Here is a 19,369-nt window from a genome sequence, read left to right as displayed (position 1 = left end):
TGAGACCCACAGTGCCAATTATAATACTAGGGGTAGAGGTAAGAGAAATCACTTACCCTCAAAGATCTTGTCACAAAGCATTTATTTAAAATTAAAGCTTTGAAAAACTTAGAAGTTTTCAGTGGAGAGCAGTTGAACGGCAGTGGTTCTGGTACATACACTTTCTTAAGTTTCACAAAAGCAATTGTTCATTTGTTGTCCACACATCATTCTCTACTGCTTGGCAGAAACAGGATGGAGGCAGGAATCCCAACACATCCAGAGTATTCTTGGTTCCTGCAGAGCCATGCTGAACACCTTCATCAGACTACAAACAGCTGAAGTAGCTTTAAAGCAGCCAGTTGCCCTCAAGGGATAGGAAGAAAAATTAGAGACCTGCCTTTTCCCCATCTGCAGTTTGTAGGGACACAATTTGCCTGCTTTACCTCACCAGCATGAACTACAGTGAGTTAGGGTGAAAAGCAGTGGGATAAGCTTGGCAGCTGTGGGTATGAGCCTACAGCTGCATCAGTGGATTTAATACCCAGGGTGTTTTGCAGCAGGAACACTCTAAGGCACCTTCAGTGTGTGCAGAGGGCGAGTGCTCAGTGGAAGGTAAGAGCATCAATTGCGTTCCTGATATAAAGCAAGTGGGTGTTACATTATAAATGCAAGGAAATCCTTTGAGTCACATCCCTTGATTAGGTTTCCTGATTCTGCAAACAAGGGGCTTAAGTTGGTGGTTAAACTGATACTTAAAACTTTCCTCTGTGCTTTCAGGTGTCAGGCAGAAATGCCTGAGCAGAGTTAAGAACATAACAGAGAGCTTTTCACCAGTAACAGTGACCAGCTGGGATCCCAACCCTCACTTTGCATCCTGACAGCCTCTCATCCTCCTTGAGTAGCAGCTCCTTATTTCAGTTCAAATTCTCTTGCAATACAGCTGGAGTGTGAAGAAAAACCCAATACTATGTGCAGTGTTACTAAACTTCAGGTGCTGTGGAACCTGGAAAAAGAAACCCCCAGTCCTGGTGGGATAGAGCTGGGTTATTTCTGGTTTGATACTGGTGATATCAGTGTTAGAAATACATTCCAAGATTCTGATTCAAGACTCAAACTTGTTGCCTGAGAAGTACTCTTAAGATTTAAAAAGCTACTTGGAAGATCTTTCAAAATCTGTAAACCTAGCCTCAAATTAAGGATAAATTATTTACGCTTGTAATTTAAGTCAATAATTGTTTATTTATTACACAACTGTTGTGTGAAATATTTTTCCTTATGCCCCTAGAAGGTAGAAGATAAATCTCTCTTTGCAGTATTCAACAAACTTCTGTGATCACAGAATGCTTTTCTAGTGACTGTTCCATTTTATGTATCATCTTTACATATGGTAGCCCCTGTTTCAGGGATCATTAATCAGGCAAGTAATTCAATCTTTCAGAGCTGGTAATAGAGCAGGAGCTTAGAGCTTAACCACACCACCACCTTTCTTTAGCTGAGATGAAGAAGCCTGCAGATTGCAAGACACCAGAGTTGTTTCCATGAACTCCACCGAACAGAGGCATTTGCAGAATACACAGTTGTAGTCCCATTAATTACGTTGATTTTTTGATGTTTGGTCCATCATGATTCCATTGCTGTCTCCAAATCATTGCTGCTGCTGCTGCCTGTGGAGCTAGAAGCCACAGAGTTTGCACTAGCCAGGATGAGCCTCTCTCTGTTTCCAAAAACTTCATTCACTGCAACACAAATGGAATTGCTTACATGTTATTCTCCCAGAGGAGAGAGGAGTACAGCAGGGACAGCCTGGTGAGCAGCACAGAATGGAAATCCCACCCTGCTGTGGTTTCAAAGCTCTTCCCTTACCCCAAGTACAGAGTTGAACATAAAGGTCAGGAAATTGCCTGCCTATGACACTTCCATTACAAGTCCTATTATTTTTCCTCCAGAGCATCTAGAGGTTTCCTTTGCATAATTCTGTACCTAAGTACTGTAAAACTGATGATGTTTGTAGACTACATCATTAAGTTTAAATAATTTATTTCTGGTTTTAGTCTCTGGTTCCCAACAGGCTCTTAAAAGCCTTCTCCAAAAAAATCATGCTGTTTAGTTACAGGTAGCTACAAGTGATCAAAACCAGTCCTCACTTTTCTTCCTGTAAGTACTCAAAAAATATGACACCAAATCACATCAAGACTATCAACAAAAAAACCAAAATACAGTAATTATAAGAAATAAGGTATTACACATTAGCTGCAAGAACATAAATCGTGTCAAGCAGTTCTCCAATTTAGGAAAAAAAACATGTTTTTTGAAGCTGAAAATGTGACCACACATACAGTCTTGGAGTATTTAAAAATACTAACCCCCTATGGTTTTCTGTCAGAGTCACAATACATTACTGAATACAAATACACCCTGCAAGCAAGGGGAGAACCACAAGATTCAAAGAAGTGAGAACATTACCTGCAGAGATCTTGCTTATATCCCAAACACGCAGCCCTTCCCGCTCTCCTCCAAAGGCAAAGACAAACGGGAGGTCAGGGCAGCAAGCTGCACAGAACAGAACTCCCTGGCAGGGTGGGAGAAAAAGAAGAGATTTTTTTTTAAATCTTAAAATGAATTTGTCATCTGAAAATACTTTCACCAAGCAAGTTTTAACAAATTTAATTAAGTTTCTGAAACTTCTTTTGTAAAGACATAAAATGAAAGTCAAGAGCTGCTAATTATAAACAGTTAATCCCATCTTTGTCTTGAATGTAGCAGAAGCAAGCTGGAGCACCCGTAATTCTACTCAGAACATTGTATCTGGAATTTGGGACTCTGAGGCTTTAAAGCAGGCTTCCAATTCCATGTGGAATACTGCACTGTGATGATAATGATTTACCCAGAATATGTTGCTATTTTTTTCCCTATGAGATCTTAGGTAGAACAAGACTCAAACTAGACAGAAAAAGAATAAGCAGACATAGTAGAATCAATACATAAATATTACTATACCATTTTCATATCCCTGGAATGGACTAAACTTGGTCTGTCTCCCAGGATATCCCAAATTTTCACATATTTGTCAGCAGATGATGTCACAAGGCACCCTTTGATCTGACTGCTTAGTTGTAGCCCTGGAAGATGAAGAGTGCAGCAGTGTGAGAGCAACGGGCAATCCCCATTTCACAGAGATAAGGATACATTTTGAAGTGAAGATATGAGAACAACCCCAATATTCTCCTTATACTAACTCCATTCCAGAACAAAGGAGCAGAACATTAATGAAAGTTCCGTGCTGCCACTGTAGTGAGAGCCAGGGGAACCATGCAGGCCTGTTTTGCCTCCCAATCCCCTCAGCAGAGATTTGTTTCACATGCCAGCTACCATGATTAGCATGCACAACTTACTTGTTAATCAAGTGCTAACCTCAGTGCTATGGATTAAAGGCATCTCCCAGATGTGCCCTGCCCACTTGGGACAAACAGGACACAAAGGCAATTTACCTGACACCTCTCCATCATGAGCTTTCAGAGTAAACAGGGGCTTCTCATTGCGAGCATCCAGACAGTACACAAAGCCATCGTCTGTGCTTGCCTACAGAAACCACAGCATTGAAAGAACAAACAGCCACAGTCACTCATCTGGAAAAAACTACCAGTGAAATAACACCCACCTTCTGGTAAACCCCTCTGATCTGAGGCAGACACTGCTTCTCCCTAGGACATGGTACACTGTTCCCAGGCCTGCACCCAGCTGGCACCCCAGCTATTCCATGAACCTCAATTATGTTGCACTGATGACATGGAAGTCTTAATCCCATGCAAACTTCTTAAAGTGTATTTTGAAGAGAGTTGCCCCACTAAGTTTGATCCTCAGGTCAGGCAATGAAATACAGAGCCTTCAGTCTCTTTACTGTCAGTTCAAAGCTTTTGGAGCCATCAGTGGCTGCACAGTAGTCCTGTGCAAAACTAAGTGTGACTACACCAGGGGAGATCCACATCATAAAACCAACAGAGCTGAGCAGCCACTTCTATTGGCTGTATACACAAAGCAATAGAGAACTAGACAGCCACTAAGATAACAGGGAAGATTTGTTTTTAAATTCTGTTGCAAAGTTTTATTACAGGCTGTAGGTCTCTTCTCCCAGGTAATAAGCAATAGAACAACAGAAAATGGCCTCAAGTTGCACCAGGGATAGTTTAGATTGGACATCAGCAAAAATGTCTTTACCGAAAGGGCTGTCAAGCTCTGGCACAGGCTGGACAGGGAAGTGGTGGAATCCCCACCCCTGGAGGTATTTAAAAGCCACGTCAATGAGGCACTTAGGGACATGGTTTAGTGGTGGACTTGGCAGTGCTGGGTTAACATTTAAACTCCATCTCAGAGGACTTTTCCAACCTAAAGGAGTGGATCACTCCATACCAGCCAGAGGACAGTGCCCTCTAGCGCTGACTTGAAACACTGAATTAATATTCAGGATCTTAGTTCTAATTAGCTATTTCTCAGCTGCAGTTCCTTCATTGCATGAAACACAACAGAAACTCTGCAAAGGAAGATATATCCCAGCCACTGAACACTGCAAGGACGTGAACAAGGCTGTCACCTCCAGAGTGAAAAAGCACCAGCATCAACAGCTTTTCTACTGTCACAGTGAAGATACCAAGTAAGTAGCTGGTCTAGAGATACTTACTGAAAAAACTACCTGAAAACATCCTCCCCCAGACTGCATTATTATAATAAGCAGCACAAACCACCCAAATGTCCATCGGCTCCATTCTGATTCAGAAACATTATGAACACTAAATAGGTTAACACAGGTTAAATGACAGGTTAAAACCACAACAGAAAAGCACGTACTCACCAAGAAATGGCAAGGTGAGAAATGATTCCAAATTACTCTCTCAACCTGACCACTAAACCGCCACACTCGATGGCTGTCCTGGGGGTTTCTGCAGTCGTACAGCACTGCTGATCTAGGGGACAAAGGGACAGGAAATAAAATCTAAAAAAAAAGTCAGGGCAGAACACTTCATTACATAGTCTGCTTTCTCACTGACATCTAGAGAAGCTCCATGTAAACTATAAGTAAAAATTAAATGGAAAAAACGCCACAATTTAGTCTTCTAATTCAGTAAGAGATTAAAATCTTGCAGATAAGCACGAGATTTTTCCACATGCTTCGAAGTTTCATCTTGGTTACCAACAGCCTCTCTACTGAAACTAAGCAGAGCTTGAATTTACTCAATACATAAGATACTTATCACATAGTAGACCATAATTATGCAAATATATCACTTAATTATGAACAGACTTCAGTAAAGTCAAGTAATGATGCATTAATTAGGAAATCATTCTGTCATACATATGCATACATTTTCAGATATGCTTAATAAAAAAGTAATTTCTAAAAAACCAACAATCTTAACAAATAGAGAAACACTACTCCACAAAGGAGAAAGAGTGGATGGCAGTCAGTGGGTCCTCTGGGATTCTTTACAGGCACGTGCTCAGCTGAGTGGCTGCAGAATCTGTCCCAACTCAAAAAGCTCCTGGGTGCAAATGCAAGGGAGGAGTGGTCATGCCAGTCCAGCATCACCTCACCACTGTCAACATCCTCAGTGTAACCCACTCCCACTCTATCATATAAATAAAGCAGGGTGATGTAGGTTTCCCAGGTCTTATACCAGGCACTTTTACCAGGCAGTTTCTTTAAGTCTCATTTCCAGGTTATGAAGGCATCTCCCAGTGCTCACTGAATTGCCTGTGGTCCTGCAAGGCTTTGCAGGAAAAATCCACAAGGGCACTTTGTTAATTTATGGATAACACAGTGGTTTAGAAGCTACCATGGTACCAAAGGGATAGCTAAAAAGGGATCAGCAGCAGATCACTGCTTGGACTTAATGCTTCCTTTTATCAAAGGAAGTTGAGAGGAAGAGAAAAGACAGAAGCAGCTTCCTAACAACAGCAAAAGGTCCTCCTCCAATTCTTCAGCAGATGCAGTAAGAAAAAAACAGAAGCCAGAGAACTTAAAGTCTTGGCTAAAGATTGGCAAGTCTATAAATTATTTTAAAATAAAAGTCTAAAAGCAGAATAAAAAAATCAGTGTAAGAAAATCATGGTGATAGAACAAAATTTGAAAGTTACTGCATTGAGATGGGAGAACGGAGAGGGAGTTTTTTGGCTGGCAGGACGTAGAAGAACTGGCAGCCACAGAGTAGTCCAAGTGTGCAGACACAAACCATTTCCCAGCATCTCCAGGCTGCAATCACAGGAGACAGCCCATTACTCTTTGGCTGTGCCTACAGAGGCTGGAGGGAGAGCACTGGGATTTTCAAGTCCCTCGTGCCTCCACCCTGGCCTTACTGGCTGGCAAAATCTGGGCAAATTTTCACAGGAACAAACAGTGACATGTTCCCAATGAAGAAAATGCCATAAGGCCAAATTAAGAAATAAATTTGGTTTGGAGCAGGCAGACACCTGGCACAGAAAATGTCAGTCCAGATGGTTAAAGCATTTGCTACCCCTGAAAAAGAGGTAAGGAAAACTACATCCTGGCCATATGCAAACCTGGCTTCCTTGCTGGAAAAAAATAACAGCATTACTCAAATTGGCAGTTATAAAAAAAAATGAAAGCAAACACAAGGCTTAATTGAATATGAATACCCTCCCCAGGTGCAACACATGAAAACATGACCCTGACATACTTATCAAATGATCCAGAAACGAGGGTCTGAGTTTCAAATGGGTGAAACTGCAATGTCTGGACCTAGATAATGGAAGATTTTATGTAACACACAAATACAGGAACTTTCTTGGAGCAAAGCACAACCATCCCAACCTCAAGCCAGCACACAGTCCTCCCCAGAAAGCCTCCCATTAAGCTTGATGTTACTCACATTGCTCAAAATCAGTGCAAGAGATGTGCATAAGAGATTATTTCAAACACCACCCTGGTGAAAACAAGATATTTTCCAACATAATTTGACTGAACAGAACCCTATGCCCCCTTTCTGCCCTAGATAGTCATTAAAAAAAAAAAAAAAAAAAAAGAAAAAAAAAAGCTGGAAAGCTGGAGGTAAAAGAATATCTGCTTCCAGTTTGGTGAAAAAAAGCAGATGTTAACAAAAAATGAAAATCAGGAATTTGTCAAGGGCAGTGACTTTGTTAGCAGCAAAATAAGGTTACAGCTATGAATAACTAGCTTTTACATTTCAATTACTATGAGATTAATTCATTTCTGAAGTACCCATCACTATGGTATTTTAGTATCATTTATTTTAAACCTTTTCACCTAGAACAAACTGTAACTGACACTCATTGTTCCCTTAAGAGAGTTACAGTTTGACCTATGTTCAGACATCTATTTTTGTAGCTTATACTAGCACTATTATATACGCCACCATTAGGGCCAATACACAAAAGATATTTTAGAAACTTACAAAGCTTTTTTAACCTGCTCAAAGAAAAGTTAAGTAACATTTTTAAAAGCAAATACAGTGCTGTTTGCAAAAGCAATTAATTCATAAATTAAAACAATTCTGCAGAGGTGATAGAGGATTGTTGTTCTGAGGGTTCACTACCAAGCAGCAAATGAAAAACTGCAGTTACATTTTTCTCTCTATTCTACAGTGGAAGAAACACAGCAATTATTCCATACCTTGTCTGTATGTAGTGTCAAGCTGGCTGCTGGCTTACCCACAGCCATGTCCCACAAAATCACTGTGTTGTCAGCAGAGGCACTTGCTAAAACATTCCTGATAATGGATCAAAAATTAGTTTTAAAACTCTTTCTACAGATACAAATAAATAATGGTCAAAAATCCAAAATACACACAGAGCCCAACGCTGATAACAAGTACACTGTGGTCTATAGATGATTCCTCTCAAGCCTGAGGGATAACTCCCTGAAGGCAATTATAAGTTTTAAGTAAAGATTATAAATAGACTATATTACATTACACTACAGAACACTTACAGCAATGACAACTGTGCTTCTATTTCCCCTGACATTACTTACAATACCATTTACTCAAAGATTTTTCAAACAAAACAAAGTAATAAAGGCTTTGAAGCCCATTCTTTCCTTTGACACTGAATAGTATTTTTAAACATTACCTATGCTACTTTGTTCTGTTTGCATATGCATGCAGCCGAGAACCCGACAAACCTGTTTGTGAAATATTTTGCTCTCTAGTATCTGTTTATATTCCTACTGAAGACACAACACTATATCCTTTGCAGACTGCTGAATATAACTACTAAAATTTCAGTTAGTTTACAGACCCCACATTTCAACTTCAATTTGACCAACTGTGTCAAGAGCAATAAAAACAGCTTAAAAGTTTTATCAGAAAAAACAAATCAAAACATCCCCAAATTTCTGTCAAACACACACTACGTTTCCTGTAACTGCTTCATTGCTCTTAAAATCAGACTTATTACCTCAACATGTTGTTTCTGATTGAAACTGTTCCCCCTCTCCTTTTTATATTAACCAAGTGTTTCTGACTGAAAGAGTTAACATTCTCCTGGAAATGCTGTTTTCCCAAGCAACGTTGCAAAGGAAAGTTAAGAAAATGCATAGTGAAGGCTGTAAGAACATTTTACAGTAACACCACTATGACCTACAGGCAGAAAGTTATTTGTAGACAGTTGTCACAATATGCCTTGCTTAAAAGAAAGAAACAACAATAAAACATTTTATATACAAGCTGCTTCAAGGAGTTCCTTGTTTTGTCCATAAGCTGCCCACTTCAGGGCTGGTTTTATTTTCTGAAAGACCTACCAGTATCAATGAATTTGTAACTCAGCATGTTACAGAATTATGCATTTCAAACTTAACTACTGAATTTTTTTTCATCCTTGTCTGTATTATCACCAGACTATTCCTAGGTACACCAAAGTTCCTCTTTTGTAAGAGTGATGGACTGATCACTGTCACACTCTGTGCATATGTGTCTAATTTAAGAACACTGTAAATTAAGAGTGCAATTTATATACATTTACTGAGGTCTGTGTGGGTGTTTTCTTCATCAGTATCTAGAAAACAAAGCAGTACAAGTGAAGGCTCACACCTGCTCATCAGAATATTCAGAGCTGTCTGTGTGCATGTTCAAAGGCAGAGGCATTTATGACAGCACAAAAAATTAAAAAAAAAAATCAGCCTGTGTCTGACTGAAGCAGTTTCAAGACCCCTGCTGAGGATCCTCTGACAGATGAACTGTTAACAACAACCTAAGTGATAAAAAACCAGCAGCATCTTTACTTCAGTCAGCACACTGTCCTTGGCCTCTGCCCCAAGATGTGCCAGCTTTGTGTTGCTGCTACAGCAGCACTTCATTTCTAGTTAATTCAGGCAACAGGGAATTTTCTCTGCCTAGAGGCCAGAGGCATTTCTGTAACTGAGCTGTTAGGACTTTTACACTCTCTTTCCTGTTCACAGTTCTGGGGCAAAAGCCAGAAGGAAAAAAAAACTAAAACAGAATAGCAAGGACTTTCTTCTATAAATTTACTTGTCTCTGTTGAAATGGTTGTTTAGGCCACTGGCAGACCAGCATAGCTCAGGGCAGCCCTTCTGCTTCTCCAGTTTGAACAAGTGAAATGTAGACAATTTATCAAATGGTTCACACCCACCTTTGCCCTGCCCTCATCTGGACAACCTGCAAATCAAAAATGACCTGCAGCAATATATAAGTATTGTATAAGTATAGTAAAAAAAAATAAAAATCAAGAATTCTAGTTGAAAAAAAAATACAAAAAGGAGTGTATTTTTAAGAATGCATTAATTTCAGCAGTGCTTTCAAGTTTTTGGATTTTGTGTGAAAACTGTATGCCTAAAGACTGCAATTTTCTAACATCCATTGTTATTCAAGTATTCTTTTACCTGCTTTGTTTATTCCATGAAAGATCAAGCACAGCATCCGTATGTCCTTCAGTCCCTTCCGAAGATAAACTCTGTGTATACACACATGACATAAACAGACTTTTGAAAATTACAGCTTCAGTGCAAATCAAGTATTACTCCACATTAGTATAAATTTCCTAAAGCCTTCACAAACAACTTCATATTAAATTACTCTCATTGCTGCAACACAGCTTTTGAGAGAATCATCTCTGCAGCACCTGCACCCTGCCTCCTACCCCAGATCACAGATTGCTCCAGCTGCTGGGTTTACAGAACTGGTTATTCCCTTCAGGCCAGTAAAAGAAATCTCATTATTTCCAGCTAATGTGCAACTTCTTCAGCTTCTTTCTAAACTCTCCTGGCAGTTTCCTCTCTCTCCTCCCAATTAACTGAGCTTTGGGTCCTTGCAACTGCCAGCTCCTGCAACTTCCAATTTTAAATAGTTAAGATTCAAAGTTTACTGGGACACCACCCCACTCCTGTTCTGCTCTTAATTCCAGGCTTTAGTTATTTAGAGAACAATTAGCATTTCAAATATTGTAGGGGGGAAAAAAGAAGGCATTATCCCTGCAATAAATTTCCTCCATCCAACCAGGTAAACCTTTTTGCAACACTTACTTTCTTTCCTTTCTTTTTCTTCTTTTTCTCTTTCTTGCCTCCAAGAGAAAAGACTGGTTCCAAGGATTCTACTACATCAAGGTCCCAAATGTCCATGACTGGGGTCATGTTACCCACTGCAACATAATTTCCTACAAACAAAAAACCAAATGCAACCATATTTATTTAGTTATGAAACAGCGTATTTGGCAATCCAGCTGTTCCTTATTTCTTTGGTTAAGTAAAACTTATGTGCCACAATCTTCTATTTGAACGTATTTATTTATGTTTATAACTGGCAAGGAGCTATTTCAAATTATCAGCTGACAGATGTTGCCAGAAAAAAATTTACTTGCTCTCTTTCCCCTTCAGTAGTTGTTCAAACAAGCTGTATAAAATTGCATGTTTTGTTTGTTTTTGAAAGAAAAAAAACCCAACCAAAACTAAACACATCCCCTGTACTATGGAAGAAAAAAATCTCAGAAACACAGGAAAATGTTACTAAATAAATAGATAAATTTTGCTGTGGTTTACATTTAATTAACTGCACTGGACATAAAGAAATTGAACAGAAGCAACCTTTCATTTGCAAACAGAAAATAAAGCAGATTTTAGAGATTACTCTGGTCTGCTGACAATAACTTAATTGTTTGCAATAAAATCGGTATTTTAGTAAAAGCATTTGTTACAGCAGCATCGCTGAGATGACTGTATCACCAAGCAAAAACACCTGATATTCACATCTTGGTTATCTCAAGTCAATATTATCTTGATATTAACATTGATTTTATTTCTTTGTACTGCAGGAAGAAATTATTTAGTGACAACATTACACTTACACACTTTTCAAGCAAAAATCTTTTAACTGGACACTGACAGTATCCTTTGTAATTTACCTGTTGATTCATCTGGACTAGGATCAAAATTCAACCACTCCAGACTCAGAGGGTAAGCAGGCAAGATAATGTCATGATGGACGTAAAATGAGTCCTCTTCATGATTATAAACTGAAAAAATAGTTATGCAAGACATCAGTGAAGAGGGAAAGCAAACAACTAGCAGCAGGTTACTTCTACAAAAGGCAGCTGTGGAAAAAACTAAATTCTCAAGGAGATTTAGACGGAAAATTCAGAGTTTTAGTGTAGAGACCAGGCCCTCTACAAATGTTGTACCTCACAGAATTACACAAAATGAACATTCTTCTGTGTACTTTAGATAAAGGTGTGACAAGTTCAGTTGAGGTTCAATACTTTTACTTTGTTTGTAAGATCTCTTCATAATATGTGCTCCATATCCAGCACTTTCTACATCAGGATACATTCATTTTACAGGATTAGCAATTAAAAAATATTATTCCAGATGAAGCTGAAAGGGAAATGAAGGTAAAAAGATAAACCAGAGGAAGGTGAAGAGTCAGGAGTTACCTTTAGCAGATGGTAACTGAGATACAGGAAAAGTTTTGGTAAAATAGCCATTTACTAAACACAAATTCTCTGTAGCCAGATATTTTTCTCCTTATAATAAAATAACTTACCAATTGGACAGCAGAGAAAACCCATTAATCATTTTAATAACATCCTATCACACAAACAAAATCACAGTGCATGTGACAGATGTCACTGAAATCTCCAGTTAACTAAGTTATCTTAGTAGTCAACTAAGACAAGGTTACCCAATTTTAGAAAATGTAGAAGCCTTTCTTATTGCTCTGTAAGTTTATATTTGGTATAAACTTAGTTAATAAAATCTGTAAACACCTCCAGACACAGAAAATGCCACATGCTGGTATCTGAAGAGATGCTTTCATACATTTTGGTCATGTTGGTTGCTTAAAATGAAATCCTTTGCCTACAGAAACATGGACAAGTGGCAAGAAACATTCAGGAAGCAAAGACGATAATGTCAGCACATTCAGTAGTATTTATTGGCTGTAACAGAAAAATCTTTTACATGGCAAAAGTGAACCTATTTCTAGAACAAGCAGTATTCAGGCACTATTAAGGATTATCTCTTCTAAACCATGATGATAAAGGTGCTGGTTCTTGTAATCCTAGCTATGGAAAGCCCACTTGAAGAAGCAAGGAGAAAGCTAAAAAACAAAAACAAAACAAAACAGAAACAAAAAACCAAACCAAACCAAAAACCAAACCAAACCAAAACCCCAAAAAAAACCCAAAACACCAAACCAAACCCAAACAACCAGCAAACCACTAGAGGATGCTTGCAGGATATGGAAAGTAAGACTGGAATGAAGAGCACATGTTCAGAGAATAACAATGCCATAGTATTTCCTAAAAGTTTTAAGAAATGAAATAAGGAAATGAATTGCTATACAGCCTGAGGGAAGCAAGCTGACCTTTAAATAACAATAACTACACAGGAAATACTCTAGTCCTGAAAAGTAGCTAAAACATCATGACATGGAAAAGGACAAAACATAAGACAGAAGTGGAGAAAAATCCTAATCAAAACCAACCCACTCCCTTTTCAACAGAGCCACATGGCCCATGCTAGGCAAGACATTCCCTATGTTCACTGTAAAGAACAAACCCTATTTTACTCACCATGGACCTCCAAACTACAGCAGTCTTTATCAACTCTGCCACAAAGGACAAGATTGTCACTGGGTTTAATCAAAAAGTCCTCCTGTTCATATTGCTCCTAAACATTAAAAAGGAGAAGACAAGGGGTATTGAGCAAAGCACAAAAAAGCATGAAACTACATGTGTTCAAAAGCTGGAATCAGTAATTTTGAACCACAGCTGAAAATACTCAAAATCACCCTAATGCCCACCAAACCTAAAACCATGTTATGGGCTAAACAGAGAAAAGCAAGAACCAGACCCAATTCCTGGGAGAGTGAACAGTCATTAAATTAGATCGAAGGACTTTTACGTGAACCTAGATGGGTGTGTAGAGGTGTTTAATTATCAAATATAATTAAACAATATATATTGTCAATTAGCAATTCATACATATTTCAAGGCTATCCTGATGCAGCTGACTGTGGGAAAGAAAATCAGTAGGAGTCCACAAACAAAGGTGATTTCCCTTGTGCTCCTGTGCCTTGACCACTTCTATAACAGCATTTTACCCAGTAACGATGCTGCAGCTGCTCCTCACATCCAGGAAATACTTCCACTGCCTACTTTCTGGAAAATATTTCCCAAGAAGTACTGCCTACAGCACTACTAGGCATTCAGCTGTGCCAGAACAGATGCAACCTCTGATCTGATTTTCATTGTTATTGAGGAATGGAAGGAACTTGGGAATTTTTGTTGTGAAAAATGAAGAATTGTACAGAAGTCAATAATCTTACACAGAGTAGCATCCTTCCCATCTTCAACACATACAAGACTTTGTGGACTTCTCATTGCAAGTTTTTAAGTTTGGGGTTTTTTTTATTCACTTCAAGCATACTTCAATATTTGAATTCTATCAAGTCCTGCAATTCTCTGAATTCACTTAAGGTTACACAATACATAGTCTTCAACAGTTCTAGTAGGAAATATCAAATGACAACAGAAAATGCACATTGAAGAACTTTCAGAATTTGGGCAAAGGACTTGAGCATAGGAAGAAGCGCTTGAGAAAAAGGTGTTCATTTTCTGTATGTCTACAAACCCAGCTTCTGCAAAGATGTTCTCCATCTGGCAGTGGAAACTAATACAGGCAGAAGCAGCCAATGACACAGTACTATTTAAATATACACACACACACACATATATTTACACAGAACATTGATATATTAGACACATTGCCTGAGTCTAGAGTCCACCTCAGCCTGATTTCTTACACAAACTGGTAGAAGGTGCAAGAGTCTTGTAATCTGTGAAATTTTCTAATTTTGGCCACTAGCTGCCTGAGACTTGTTATTTCTTCAAGTGTTTTCTGTGTCCTACTAGGCAGGTGAAAAACCACTCCATGTACAGAAGTGCAAGGTTTAAGTAAAGAGCCAGTTCACCTTAACCCCCTACTTAAATGCAAAAGGCACAGAAAGAAGAGACTGCACAAAGCAACCTTAAAATAAAAGAGCACCATCCAATCAAAACTCTGGCACACCTTTGAAAAAGGACTGCATGTACTTACACACCCCGAGGCAGAGTGGAAAATTTAACTGATTTTAAAGTCTGTGCAGTTTAAGGTATTTAACATTTTTAAGTACTCACAGTGGTTTTTAGAGTGATGTAAGGATCATTTTCATTGCTCCCATATACTGCCAGAGTAGCCAAAGAGTCTCCAAGTTTTAAATCACCTAGATGGGAATTTCAGAACACTTTTTATCAATGTCTGTTAACAGGCAAAGTTAGAAACTCCTGTACCAATACCTGTATTACCTATACAACAAAATATTGGGAGTGGGCTACATGAACTTCCAAGTTCCAAACATAAGTACCTTGGTAAGATAAACTGCTTAGTGCTTTCAGGGATTTCTGCTGCTCTGCTCCAGCAATACAGCAGCCAGAGTGACCTTTCCAACATGCTCTTGGTTTTAGTGTCAGCGAGGGGCACACTGAACTGTTTCCCTCACTACATTACCTCCCATGATGGGACAGGCAAATCATTACAACTGTGAATTTCCAGCTTCTGAAACTTAACACAGTGTAGCCTTAGGATATTGAAGTCTTAAGTGCAACAAGAAGTGGAAAGGTTCTTCACTTACACTGCACATCTGACACACAAATTCTTCTTACCCGTGTATTCCTCTGCATCATAATTGTCCAAATCATATTCATCCAGTTCATGATCAGACAGCTCTTCATTGTTTTGGGAAGACTTAGTGCTGCTGCCAGGCACGGGTGCATTTGTGTCACCTGCTGTCTGGCCTTCATCACTGGCACCAGCACCATCCCTGTGGAAAGACCACAGCCCTGAGGAACTGGCAGACACACAGAACAGTCCCAGAGGGCTGCTGGAGAGATTTCAGCACACAGTCCCAGCTGCTCGCATGGCTTTCAAGTCTTTATGCCCATGATTTTGAAATCCATTCACTCCTTCAAGGGCCCTTCCTACCGTACAAGGCATATATAATTCTCAGGTTTTCAGTAAAAGTTTTTCCTTGAAAGTTTTCATGACAAAATGTGGCATAAATTTTCCTCAACAAGGTAAATTGTGTGTGCAAGTCCCTTTCTATTCCCATGTTTTTTGTGGATACAATGCTCTCAACCTCACTTCTGTGCATTCACATGAGTCCATGTCATTCCTTCTTTTCTCTTCCCCACTCAGAGGCATGGTCATGTGTGAGAATCCCCACATTTCCTCAAGCTTTTCAAGACCTCATTTCCTCATACTTCCCATACATAAGCAAAATAAAAACAACATGGAATTCATTACGTAAGGTCACACTGTGGATTCTTCTTATGGGGTAAACCATACAACATCTAGAAAACTCAAAACTTTGTGGCATCAATTCTGCATGCAAGGAATTCAGGAGAAGGAAATGCACATTAAACACTGGCTAAGATAACAAACAGCCAAGATGTCCCAATGGAGCATGCTCCAAAGAAACCCTACTCAACACACCTTATTTCGGTCCTGCACACAAAATTCCCAAGCAACAATGAGACAAGGTGGTTCTCAGATACAGCTTCTAAATTAAATACCAGAAACCTAATTTTCCTAATTTTTTTCAGCAAAATAAACACTTCACCGCAGCAACATAACTAGAGATAAGTAACAAGACAATTAAATAAAATAACTAAATCCGAGTTTGATTTGTGATCTTTGCACAGAGAAAAAAAGTGAGCTCTTGCAACAAATTCTGCAAAATACAACAAATTATAACTAGATCAGCTGTTTCAGATGATCTTCATACTTCCATCCTGAAGTTTTATAGAATGTATATAAAAAAGCACCTCAAATCCTTCCATGCTTTTGAACTTGCAAGAGAAAGAAAACCAAAAGTTTACACACAGAAAGGGGAAACAAATAACTCCCCAGAAAACAGAAACATTAATCACTTGAGAAATTAACATGACATGAGAACCTTCCAAATGTTTAAGATTATTTTGGAACTGTTAAATAACTAAAAAACTAGAAAAAAACAGAATGAAATACATCCTGGGATGATACACTCTGCTACATCCAACAGAAACATAAAGAGTGGATAATATTCATCCAACTATAAAAACTTTTTCTGCTACCTGTTGCATCTGTTCAACCACACACACTGTGGCACAACCACACACCCTACACAGCTGAAATACTCAAAGCTTAAATTTATGAAGAGATCTAACAGAAAATGGCCAGAAAATGAAATAAGACCTCAGTCTCCCATTCCTTCTAGACAAAAGAGAGAAATTTCTTTCTTGTGCTCTATTGTGTTTCCTAAATACGTCACTTCTTGTATTAGTTTTGCAAATACATTTTTCTTAAAAGCAGAGCGACAAAACTTAACACAACTGCGTAACTAAGGGTTCTCAGTGCTGAGGGGAGTCGTGATGCCTCCCGTTTCACTGTGAACCAGGAACACACCCCCGAGTTATGTTTCGCCTTTTTTACCAAAGTTTGAACACCCCGTCACCCTGATCTCCACTGTGCCCTCCGCAGCTAGACTGTCCCGTCCCCCCCTCGGCTCCTTGTTCCCGGTCAGCTCGGGACTCCCATCTCGGTTTGCCACATGTCCAAAGCAGCCACGGTTACAAACCCAGCGCCTTGATTCTCACTGCAGGCGGGAACAGGTGCTCCAGCGAGCGCCAGGCCCCGCAGGGCTCCTCCCTGCCAGCGACAGCCCGCAGCGACAGCAGAGGAACCCCAGGGAACGCAGCCGCCACGAGGCGCAGCATCTGCCGCAGCCGCTGCTCCTCCGCCGGCGCTCCCGGACGCCAGGCTGCCTCGGCACGGTGTCCCCGCAGGAATCCGCGCTGCCGCTCGTCCTGCAGCCCCCGGGCTGCGCCCCCCGCGGGCCGCCCCCTCCCCTCCCCTCCGCGGCCGTCTGAGGGCCGAGCAGACAGTGCCGGCTCACCCCAGCCTGTCCTGCACCTCCTCGATCAGACCCTTCAGCTCCTCCTCGCTGAGCTGCACCTGCGGGCGGACACAGAGGGGTGAGGGCGGCGGCGGGGGCGGGCGGGGTTCCCTCAGGCGACCCCAGTCCCGGCCCCACCTTGTCGGGGCTCTCCTTGGCCACGCCGCGCCGCACCCAGGCGGCGCACGGCACGGGGCAGCTCATGGCGCCACCGCCGCACGCGACCCGGCGCGCCACAGTGACGTCACGAGAGCGGCGGCCGCCCCGCGACGGCGAGGGCAGGGGAGGGGGCGGGGACTGAGCAGTGACGTCATCCCGCGCGCCGGGGTGGTGGAGCGGCTCCGAGAGATGGGCGGGCCCTGAAGGGGCGGGGCTCGGGCTCGCGCTCGGGCTCGGGCTCGGGCTCGGGCTCGGGCTCGCGCGCTGCCGCCTCACGGGGACGCGGGCGCTGCGCCTTCCCTGTGTCCGGGACTTGTGCAGAATCCCGGGATCAATTAAGTTGGAATAAACCCTCCGAGATCACCGAATCCAACCTTCAAGTGCTCCACTCCCCACACGGCCCTCCCTCAATGCCCTGCCACTGAGATATCCCGGCGGCAATCCACCGAAATGAGAAGCTTAGAAAGGCCGATATCAAAAAGATATCGGTGCCTACATTTTATCCAAGGAAAAGAAACCAGCGCGTGGAGACAATGGCAACAGGGAGGTGCAGGGAGTTGTGAGGGTCCGGCGCCTCCACAGGAGCGGCTGCTTGCTGCCCTCCTACACGAGCTAACTCAGTAAGTCAGAGGAAATGGATTAAATGCCAGCTGGGACGTACAGGGAGGTACTCTCTTACTAACAGGCAGAAATCACTGCTGTTCCCATCACTGGAATCTTAATTCAGTGCAAAGTACAGGGATGGGAAGCTGAGGAAGGAGAACGAGTGTTTCTCGACTCAGTAACAGAACTGCAGCTGGGCAGATGAAATGGCCTCCTTATTCCATCCACAACACCATTGTGGCATTTTCATTATTTTTTATCCTGATTCTTCTCTGGTTCTGGCCTGAGAGAGAAATAAAAATCTACAAAATATTACTACCTCTTCACTTTCCCCTTCGTTTCACCGATATGCTGTGTTTTGTCTTAATGTAGACATAAACATACCAAGGCAGAAGTTGGATCCTTCTAGCTTTTCCTTGTCGTAAAATGTGACATGGACATGCTAGTCCTGCCTGTAATCCTGCTTGCCATGCTTGCCTTTTTGCTGGACTGTTTTGACTTTGCTGGCCATCTTCTCTTAACAGTGGTCAAGAAATCCTTCTTGTCCTCGTGTGCATTAATCGGCCACAGCTTGACCCTCAGTCTGCCTCCAGATTCCGGGGGAAGTTTTGTGAAAGTGGCTGCTATTCTCAAAGGACAGGCAGAGGGGAGTGTTAGGCAGCCAAGAGGAAGAAAGGCAGGTTACTTTCCAGTGGCTGTGGTTCCTGGATATTTGGGGTTTTTTTTCAGATGTATACATTTACAGTGTGGAGGTTTGCAGAACAAAGTGGAACCAGACTTGTTTTTACTGAAGCCATACTTGGAGGGGGCACACAAGCTCTACCTTCTGTCCCACCGTGTACATAATCACAAGATAGCAGTGCACTGTGGGAAAGCTCAACAGCAGAAGCACCAAAGAAAAGACAGCTGGAAGGAAGGAAAGGAAAATAGGTAGCAATTGTGCACAATGGATATTATAGCTTAGAGAGCTGCAGTTAATAGTAATGATTTTTCTTCTGAGACCCAGTCCATAAATGCTGGGTGATTCCAATACCTTTCTGTGTCATACACTTTCTGGGGATGTGCAACTGGTTTTTTTTTCAAAACTAAAACTATTCTGTTAAAGGTATTAGTGTTCCACGGTGCCTCGGCAGTCACAGAAATGTGGCTGAAAGAGTGGTGCTCCAGACAGGAAG

General features: G+C 41.1%; 1 protein-coding gene across 1 annotated transcript; it reads right to left on the bottom strand.

Annotated features, from left to right (window-relative positions):
- Window positions 1–65: 65 nt before the first annotated feature.
- On the bottom strand, window positions 66–17,657 carry PWP1 (PWP1 homolog, endonuclein). Its single transcript, XM_041481473.1, has 15 exons — window positions 17,571–17,657; window positions 17,433–17,491; window positions 15,163–15,320; window positions 14,638–14,723; window positions 13,033–13,129; window positions 11,365–11,475; window positions 10,490–10,620; window positions 9,851–9,921; window positions 7,625–7,721; window positions 6,672–6,733; window positions 4,829–4,940; window positions 3,471–3,561; window positions 2,980–3,101; window positions 2,446–2,551; window positions 66–1,718 (listed from the first exon to the last, which is right to left on the bottom strand). The coding sequence occupies exons 1-15, from the start codon at window positions 17,634–17,636 to the stop codon at window positions 1,603–1,605; spliced, it is 1,485 nt and encodes a 494-aa protein (XP_041337407.1). The 5' UTR covers window positions 17,637–17,657; the 3' UTR covers window positions 66–1,602.
- Between the last annotated feature and the right edge of the window lie 1,712 nt (window positions 17,658–19,369).

Source organism: Pyrgilauda ruficollis, unplaced genomic scaffold, assembly GCF_017590135.1.
Source record: "Pyrgilauda ruficollis isolate IOZ18807 unplaced genomic scaffold, ASM1759013v1 scaffold56, whole genome shotgun sequence".
Lineage (NCBI taxonomy): Eukaryota > Metazoa > Chordata > Aves > Passeriformes > Passeridae > Pyrgilauda > Pyrgilauda ruficollis.
This window is presented reverse-complemented; position numbering and strand designations above follow the sequence as displayed.

Excerpts from the sequence above, each read along its gene's own strand:
- PWP1 (XM_041481473.1), bottom strand. The coding sequence starts at position 17,636 with ATGAGCTGCCCCGTGCCGTGCGCCGCCTGGGTGCGGCGCGGCGTGGCC. Across the intron at positions 15,321-17,432 it reads GAGGTGCAGGACAGGCTGGG|GGATGGTGCTGGTGCCAGTG; the intron begins GTGAGCCGGCAC and ends GTCTTTCCACAG. Across the intron at positions 3,102-3,470 it reads TCATGATGGAGAGGTGTCAG|GGCTACAACTAAGCAGTCAG; the intron begins GTAAATTGCCTT and ends TTCATCTTCCAG.